This window comes from Austrofundulus limnaeus, unplaced genomic scaffold, assembly GCF_001266775.1.
Source record: "Austrofundulus limnaeus strain Quisiro unplaced genomic scaffold, Austrofundulus_limnaeus-1.0 Scaffold67, whole genome shotgun sequence".
Taxonomy (NCBI): domain Eukaryota; kingdom Metazoa; phylum Chordata; class Actinopteri; order Cyprinodontiformes; family Rivulidae; genus Austrofundulus; species Austrofundulus limnaeus.
The window spans coordinates 1,060,377-1,069,914 of NW_013952469.1; the positions used below are offsets into that span (position 1 = coordinate 1,060,377).

General features: G+C 43.0%; 1 protein-coding gene across 1 annotated transcript in view; it reads right to left on the reverse strand.

Moving 5' to 3' along the window:
* The window catches only part of LOC106518861 (flocculation protein FLO11), a gene marked incomplete at its 5' end in the record, with an annotated part of 23,255 nt that overhangs the window by 5,188 nt on the left and 8,529 nt on the right, over positions 1-9,538 (reverse strand). Inside the window, 3 exon segments of the mRNA XM_014010284.1 lie at positions 1,122-1,339; positions 2,320-2,388; positions 3,565-3,601. Of these exon segments, the coding sequence (XP_013865738.1) occupies positions 1,122-1,339; positions 2,320-2,388; positions 3,565-3,601 (324 nt within the window).

Genomic DNA, 9,538 nt, shown 5'->3' on the forward strand with positions numbered 1-9,538 from the left:
GGTGGAATTTACGCAGCTCATTTACACACTTTTCCTGAAGATAGAAGAGTTTGTTGAATCTGAAGTGACATGTTCGTACGAACCCTTTGTACGAACAAAAGTAAGAGAAATTTAGGATGAGAATACGAACATGCTCTTGCATGAGGCCCAATGTTGGTAGATATAGTCCTCACTTGAGGACATTGGTACTATAATTTTGTTATTGATTGTACTATTAGATAAACTTGGCAATATTTAGAACAGTTCACAATAATAATTGTAAACAAGGCTCCCCTTATAGATGGCTTTAAAAAATGTTTATAGATAAGTTATTAATTCATCTGTAAACACTTTATAAATTATCAATAAGTGTTTATTATGCATTAATTAAGGTAAAAAAGAGACTAAACTGACCGGTTTCTTTCCAAATACTGAACCAAATCTGTTTGGGCATAAAACATTTTAGACTAGTTTACTACTTTGTAAGCACAATAATGATTAGGAAATGCATATTTTAACATATAATATTGTACTGTATTACTGCATTATAAATATCCACAGATATTAAAGGCATCCTTCTTGTAAAGTGTATAAATGTGCACTGTTTTGGATGGGGTGGGATTATTTGTTATATTATAAATTACATTTTTTTAACTTTTTTGATGCATCATCATTGTTGACAGTAGTTACATGTTTGAACAATAATTTTAAATATTGATAACCAACACTAAGTTTTAAAAATGATGATTTTTCACATTAAATATAAACGTTTGACATTTATAAATGTGTACTTGTCATTAATAAAAAGTGTACTGTATTACATTTTACGATAAGTCTCCCTTTGACAGTTGTGAATATTTATAATGTAGTTATACAATATTAATATATTAAAACATGTGTTTCTTATTATTGTTGTGCTTACAATGTAATAACCTAGTTTGAAATTAATATAGAACCTTTAGATACTTGAACAGCTTTGTCTCATTATTTGATAAGAAACTAGACAGTTTTGTCTTTTTGTCCTTAACTATTACATAATAAACATTTATTAATGATTTATAAAGTGTTTACAGATGAATTAGTAAACTCTTAAGCCATCTATAAGGGGAGCCTTATTGTAAAGTGGTACCAGGTTCTCTTACCTGAACTGCAGTTTCAGCTCGAGCTGTGATCTCAGTCTCTGTCAGGCTGCAGGAAAAAGGAGCAGAGGAAGGACGAACAGCTGGAATGGGGGCTGGGGGTTTAGCTGAAGGTCTGGGTGGCAGAGGTCCTGTGGTGCGGTCGAGGAGAGCAGAATTTGGGTGAAGCAGGGACTCTAACCGGGTGGAATCCTGTGGTCTCAGTGGATACCTGGGGTCAGCTTTTAACAAAAGTGAAAGCAAGTTTATTTATTTATTCTTTATAAAACAGGATTATTATAGAAAATTGATTCCATTTATTAAAAAAAAAACACTTTCTAAGTAAAGCTAGCTGAACATTTCCACCTTTGAAAAAAGGGATTGTTCCAAATGCAGACAGAAACTGTTGAATTTAATACAGTACATAAAACCTGAAGAAATAAAAGGGTTTTCCACCGAACTGATCCCAGTGCACCAAGACCTGTTCTTGTTCAGTTCTTAGTCTTTACATCACCAAAAGTACCAGCTCTAGACAAGGACAGGTGTCAACATGTGCCCACAGAGTGGAGGAAACCCCACAAACAAAAACCAGATGAGGCATCACTTCATAGAAACAGGGACAAAGTTTGTCATCTGCCATGACTATATGTGGCACAAAGTTGCAAATCCAGGAGTGTGGTGTGTTTGGAGAGACATGCTGAATAATGAGTGACACACAGAGCAGCATATATGTACATTAAATTATAACAGAGTTTTATTAAAATCCAATCCAACGTGTTTAGGAAACAAACACACAAACATGCAAAAACACCTTTGCCTTCGATGGCAGGGGATAACTATTACATCAAACAGCTTTTCAGCTTCAGTAAACTTGTTTCACACAGAATTTATTATCAGTATTCATCACAGAAAAGTGAGTTTAGTTTACATGATAGGAAGTCTAAAGAGAAAAACCCTGTGATCTGTGGATAAAACTGCCTCTCTGCTCTGTGATCCTCTGCAGAAACTCAGAAACACCAGAGAGAGGAACAATCATTCACTGACTGTGGAAACCAAGCTAACTTTAACTGGTTCTATAAAAACAGTGAACCTGGACCAGGTCTTGTTCTGACGCTAGAACCGTTAGAAAACCCCATTAGTTCAGGAGAGATGGAGCTAATTTACAGAGTTTACTGATATAAATCTAAATACAAGATTTAAACATGTGAGGAGCCATGGCTACCTGATGAAGTGGACATGGTTCTGGGCTTGGCGTGTGTGGGAGGAGGTTCAGGTTTGTCCAGGATAGAACCTGAAAGACACATTCACACGTCAACTGGTTTCTGATCAAACACAGCAAATATTTCATTGTTATTCACCAACACAACTCACCGTGGCTTATCCAAAGCAAGAACATCTAGCATTGCTTGGATGAATATCATCCGCCACCTTTCATGAGTTTTACACAAATGGTGGAGTTATAGCTTGGACTCCAAATGAAATTTATTAAGTCTTTGTTCCACCGGTGGGCAAAAACAGGGCCGTTTCTGCCTTTAAATGTTTCTGGACGGGGTCCTTTTCTTTGTAAACCAGGGTGTCAGACGAGTTCTCTGGTTCTTACCTTTAACTTGACAGGGATGTGACCAGCTTTTCTATAAACATTGTAAGAATATGAGATTCTGGGGCATTTTGTTCTGATCTTAAAGGAAGGGGCTAGGTTTGGTCAAAGTGGACCAATGCTAAATCAATGTTGTTTCAACTGCAAATGCATGTTCAAGTCTGAAATCGAAATCGATCTCATGTGGCCTCTCAAGCATATAGGTTTCTTTAAATTGGTGACCCCGACGTGATGAATGATTTCTAAATGTTTCACTAAAATCTGTTCAGTGGTACATGAGATGTTTTGCTAACAAATAGAAATGGTGGACTCCAACAACCAACACAGATGTTGTAAATGACTGTCAGCTGCTACCAAACTAAAATTTTTGTATAAACTGAATTGAAACTGAATATCTGTAGCTGTATTGGGCATTTATAATCTGATTGACCCCAAAAGGAAAACACTTGCAGGTTTACACCCACGGACTACTTTCTGAGATTTTTTTAAATTTGTCTAGTGATTCATGAGATATTTTACTGACAGAAAAACAAATAAACAACTTAATCTCTGTTTGCATTTTATCCTCAGCTTGTTTTAGTGCTTATGTGTCTGCCTTTCCCCTACACGCTCCTTGTAGTTTTGTTACTTTTGTATTTGCCTGCTGCCCATTCAGTTTTTTGTTCGTGGGGCTGCGGTAACTCGATGGTCAGGGCAGCAGTTTGGTAAACCTGAGGCTGCAGGTTTGAGCCCATGTAGCATCCAGAAGGTCATTCGTCATAAATCAATTGCGTAAATCTCTCCTTTTTCCTCATTGGGTCCTTGAGTTCATCTGAACCCTTTGGTCTCAAATCACAACAAACCTTAGAGACAGAGATCCTGAATACTCACCTTCTGAGTTGGCTTTTCTCAGTTCCTCATCTTTATTCTGCAACAGACATGAGAAAAGATTGTTTTGGGAATGTTAAAACTGTAACATTTGTAAGGGTGCTACAGAAAGTTCAGAAGCTAAACATGTATAAAAATCTAAACAACAAAGTCCACTGCATCAGGAATCCACGATTAGTTGTAACATTAAACTTTATTTGATAAACATATATTTTAACTGTAAAATAAAGACTGTAAAAATACTGTAGGCTGTTTAGTTTTGTAAATTTTTTAAAATATATTTTAACACAGACAGAGCCATTTTATTTACACGCAAAGAATTCTGCGTAAATGATGACATCAACTAGGTCATCGGTGCGAGGCTGCTAGTGAGTTATATCCACCCTGAAGGTTAATCTTGGACAATATCTGATGATCGACTCTTTTAAATGAAACCAGAGAGCGTTGACAGAGAGGAGAAGGTAGAAATGACTCAGCCTGTAACTGAAAATATGGATGGAGGACAACAGAGCTGCTTCATGGAAGAAGAACCTCAGCTTAGCCTGTTAGCCTTTGCACTAGCGCCGATGCAATATTGCCTTATATGTGTTAGCTCGGCGCTAGCGCAACAAACAAGCTAAACTGAGGTTCTCCATCCATATTTTCAGTTGCAGGCTGAGTCATTTTTGTGTTCCCCTCTCTGTCGTGGATGGAGGACCTCAGTGATGAGAGGAGAATGTGTAGTGCTGAGCTAATACATATATACATACTGTATATATGGTGATAGCGTCGGGGATAACGCTAAAGCTAACAGGCCAAGCTAAGGTTCTTCTTCCATGAAGCAGCTCTGTTGTCCTCCATGAGTCATTTCTACCTTCTCCTCTCTGTCAACGCTCTCTGGTTTCATTTAAAAGAGTCGATCGTCAGATATTGTCCAAGATTATAACCTTCAGGGTGGATATACTGTAGCTCGCTAGCAGCCTTGTGCTGATGACATAGTTGATGTCATCATTTACCCAGAATGCTTTGCATGTAAATAAAATGGCCCCGTCCGTGTAATATATTTTTAAACTTTTAGTTTAAAAATTATGAAAACTGAACATCCTACAGTATTTTTACAGTCTTTATTTTACAGTGAAAGTATATGTTTGTCATATAAAGTCTAATGTTACAACTAATCAGGGATCCCTTTAAACACATGGGTTCTGCTCTGACTCACACTAAACTTAAAGCATAAAACTTCATTTAGGTCATATGAACAGAGGACTTTATTTAAAGTATCAGCACTCCTCTGAAACTTAATTACACAGAAACAGTGGGTGTAGCTGTAAGTACAGAGAAGTAGGAAGCTTGTGTGGTTTCTTACTATTTTATATATTTTCTTTAAGAATTTTGTTGTTTCAGCTGCTAATGAACAACTGTAGTTTGATTGATGTGCATTATCAGGTGATCTGATCAAAGATGTGATCATATTAAATTATACTTAAAGGCAAGACATACTATATCAGAAATGAATATAAATATATTTCAGGCAGATGTTAGCCAACACATTCTGAATCATCCCATGCCGTAATTGCTATTAAGTAAATAAAGTATTGAAAAAAAAACAAGTACAAGTTCACACTAAACTGGAGGTTACGAATGTAATCAATGTTCCCTGAGGGAGGGAAACGAGGTACAACACATAAGTATGGGGATTGCGCCCTCGCGAGACCAACCTGAAGAAGTTTCTTTCAACACGCCTGTTAAGGCCAATGAGATTGCTGCACGCATCTCCAGGAGGCCCCGCCCTCCTGTATATAAGATTCTGCGCAGTCTCATTTCTTCAATCTGCAAAGCACTTCGCCGAGCTAATGTGGCATTGAGGGGCCAACTTGTGTTGTACTTCATTTCCCTCCCTCAGGGAACATTGGTTACATTCGTAACCTCCAGTTCCCTTTCGGTCAGTACACTCGGTGCAACACATAAGTATGGGGACCTACAATCACGCCCCGAGATGCATATGCAGAGAGAGAATTAGCCTGATACAGGCAACAGTGGATATCTCACACTTGTGCTGAAAGAACAGCCTGGGTGACGTCATTGGCGGTAACATCCAGGCTGTAAAATCTTATGAATGTATTGGGAGACGCTCAGTTCACAGCAGCGCAAATGTCTGCTATTGGGATTCCCTTAAATAGAGTCCATGAGGTGGCCATACCTCTGGTAGAGTGGGCGTGTACACCGCAGGGTGTTTGTTTACCCTTAGAGATATATGGACTAGAAATCGCCTCCACCACCCAGTGAGAAAGGCATTGTTTAGACAGAGCGTTTCCTGTCACCGGCTTAGCAAAGCACACAAATAGCTGATCTGTTTTTCGCCAGCTTCGTGTTCGTTCAATATAAATATGCAGTGCGCGCACAGGGCAGAGCGCGCACGGGGCAGAGCGCACTCATGCGCCTCTGCTCTGCGGTTGTCACTGGCGGTGGCGGAAAAGCCGACATTTCAAAGGAAAGGCTTTTATAAGACAAAGATGTTACTTTGGAAACATATGCCGGGTTGGGGCGTAAAATCACTCTAGAACCATCATGCGCAAATTGGGTGCACAAAGGGTGAACTGAAAGCACGTGCATGTCGCTCATGCGTTTGGCTGAGCAAAGCGCTAGAAGAAACGCTGTTTTATATGACAAAATATTCATATCGACCGACTCTAAAGGTTCAAAGGGTGCTTCGCACAACACTTCTAACACCAATGACAGGTCCCACTGTGGCGCCAGTGTCCTACCTGGTGGTTTCTTACGTAAAACACCTTTCATGAACCGTACCGCCAGAGGATGAGAACCGGGAGACTTTCCGTTCCAACCTCCATGACAGGCAGAGATGGCCGACAAATAAACTTTTATTGTGGAGAAAGAACGGCCCTTCTCCAGCAACTCCTGTAAAAATGTGAGAACCTCAGCTATGGTGCTGAAAAAAGGAACAATGTTTCTTTCCAGACACGTTTCAAAAACACGCCACTTAATCGTGTAAACGTTCTGAGTGGACTCGGCTCTGGCGCACTGAATCGTGCTCACCACATTACTAGGAAGGCCTGTAGCCATCAATTTTTCCCTCTCAGGGGCCAGGCCCACAGGTTCCAGATCTGTGGGCGGGGGTGCCAAATCTGCCCGTGCGCTTGGGTCAGGAGATCTTTGCGCACGGGGAGACGCCATGGTTTCCCATCCAGTAGTGAGACAATTTCTGCAAACCAGGCTTTCTGGGGCCAGCGGGGAGCCACTAGAATCATTATTAGCCCCTCCCTGCGCATGCGATCCAGCATGGTCTGGATCAGTGCCACTGGGGGGAATGCGTAAAGGCGCATTCGTGGCCACCGGCGCGCGAGCGCGTATATACAGAGTGGTGCGTTCACGTCCCGTATGGAGAAATACATAAGACAGTGCGCGTTTTCCCTAGAGGCAAACAGATCTATGTCGACTCTGCCGAAGTGGGCCCAAACCTGCTGCACCACTTCTGGGTGAAGACGCCATTCCCTTGCCAGTGGGAGACCTCTGGAGAGCGCGTCCGCTCCATAGTTCAATGTTCCCGGGACGTGTTTCACTCTCAGCGACAGCAGTCGTGTGCTGCACCATTGTAGCAAGGTGTGGGTCAGGCGGAGGGGCAATGACCGTGTGCCCCCTGTTTGTTCATGTGAGCCACCACACAGCTGTTGTCGCTGCGCACCAGCACATGTTGCTGAGCTAGCAGACCCATCATGATGAAATGTTTTAGTGAAAGAAAAACTGCCAACATTTCCAACTGATTTATATGAAGTTGGCTCTGTCTCTGAGACCACACACCGCTGATGTGTTTGTGTCTGCAGATCCCGCCCCAGCCGGACCTTGACGTGTCTGTAGTCACCAGGACGCGTGATAAAACTCGACCTATGGGAACCCCCCTGCTGATATGCGCTGTGTCTCTCCAAAGGAGAAGCGCGCGTATGCAGGAGGGTGAGATCTGCACCATCTGACTTTGTTTCATCGGGTCTCTGTCTGAAGTGAACCCACCGCTGAAACATCCTCATCATCAGCAGACCAAGCGGGACTGCTGGAATCATAGAGGCCATGAACCCCAGGAGGAGCTGGCAGTGTCGCATCGTTAGCCACCGGTCACGCTGAAATAGTGTTAAACACTGACTGAACGCTGTCAACCTCCGCAGAGATAATCCCGTGAGATTTCCCACAGAGTCCAGTTCCAATCCCAGATAACAGATTTTCTTAGTGGGGATCAGTTGGCTCTTTTCTTTGTTTATAACAAACCCCAGAGACTGCAGGTGCGACATCAGCAGAGCTGTATGCGAGCTGGCCTGATGAGGAGAGTCTGCCAGAATTAATGAATCGTCCAGGTAGTCCAGGGTTCTGATGCCCTGGGCCCTGACTGGTGCTAATGCTGCCTCGAGGCATTTTGTAAATATTCAAGGCGCTAGGGATAAACCGAATGGCAGGACTTGATATTCGTACGCTTTGTTTTCAAAAGCAAAGCGCAGATATTTTCTGTGTTTGGGTTGGATTGAGATGTGAAAATATGCATCTTTCAGATCCACTGATGTAAACCAGTCCCCTTGTCTTACTGACTGCATTACGTGGCGCAGAGTTAACATTCTGAATTTGAATGTTCTCAGCCTTTTGTTTAACTGTCTCAGGTCCAGTATAGGACGGAGACCCCCATCTTATTTCGGGATAACAAATTAGCGGCTGTAAAAACCGCTGTCGGAGTCCTGTGGAGGGACGATTTTTATCGCTTTCTTTGCTAGAAGTGTGCGAATCTCTTCCCTGAGGACCAGGGCAAGATGTGGTTGTATTTTTGACAGCGTGGCTCCCCTGAATGACAGAGGAGGTCGGCTGAATTGCAACCTGTAGCCCTGAACTACAGTTCCCATGATCCATTGTGATGGTGCGCATGCGCGCCATGCGTCGGCTCTGGAACTCAGCTCAACGGCATGTTTATTTGTGAGTTTATTGCGCCCTCTACTGGGCATAGTTTTGAGAGGGGCAGAGCGTTTAGCTCCATTTCTCGGAGTGCTCTCTCCTTTATCTTCAATGTTTTTGTGAAATGGGGACAAAAATCGTCCTTTATTTCTGAAAACAGTGACAAAGCAGTGTGAGCACAACATTCTGTCTTTATTATCCCCGGTGCTTGAGGACGGAATTGTCCTCTTATTGCACCAACAACACGTGAGTGGGGAGTGTGTGTGTGCGCGCATGGAGTGGTTGTGCATGTTAGTCTGCTTAATCGGGGTCTTTTTGACTCAGATGCAGACTGTATCTGTAGAGCTTTCCTTTTTCCCGGTGGGTGGAACAGCTCTGATTTTAAGTCTTTCAGCTGTGAAGCTAGGCCGACTGCTGCTTTTTCTCCCTCACCGCTGATGAGGGTTTTGGCACCCCTGCCTGCTTCGAGACAAAGTGGTGCTTGGACCATGCAGGTTGCCCGGGTTGTGGACACCCTTGCTGAGTCGCAGGGAAAGGCGGCTGTTGCGATTTGGACTCCGGCGAAAGCCTTTTCTGTGCAGGGCGTCGGGACTGGGAGCGCTGACGCTGAGGTGCGCTCCTGTGATTACTGGGGGCTCTGGACTGAGAGTACTGGCATCTGGGCATCCCCAGTCGCAGGGCCTCCACCTGTTTACTTCTTTGATCACAGCGGGTCTGGATCTTCTCCAGGGCTTGTCTAAACAGTCCTGTAGCCTCAACAGCCTTGATGGAGAAACTCTTGAGCGCTGACCCTCAGGCAACTCTGTGAGTGTCCTGATGCATCTCAGTAATCCAGGTAAAAAATCAAAAAGAAAAAAATTGTGTAGGTCTTCTGGACGGGTTCTTCTCTAAACCCAGGAGTGATCAGGACTCTGTACCACAGAGCAGACAGTGTCCCTACAAACCCAGGAGCCAGGGAGAAAGAGAAATCACACACACGACAGGCCCTGGAGCAGTGCGGTTATCCTGACTGGGCTTTCCTGAAAGCAGACAGGAAACACAGACAGGATTCCAT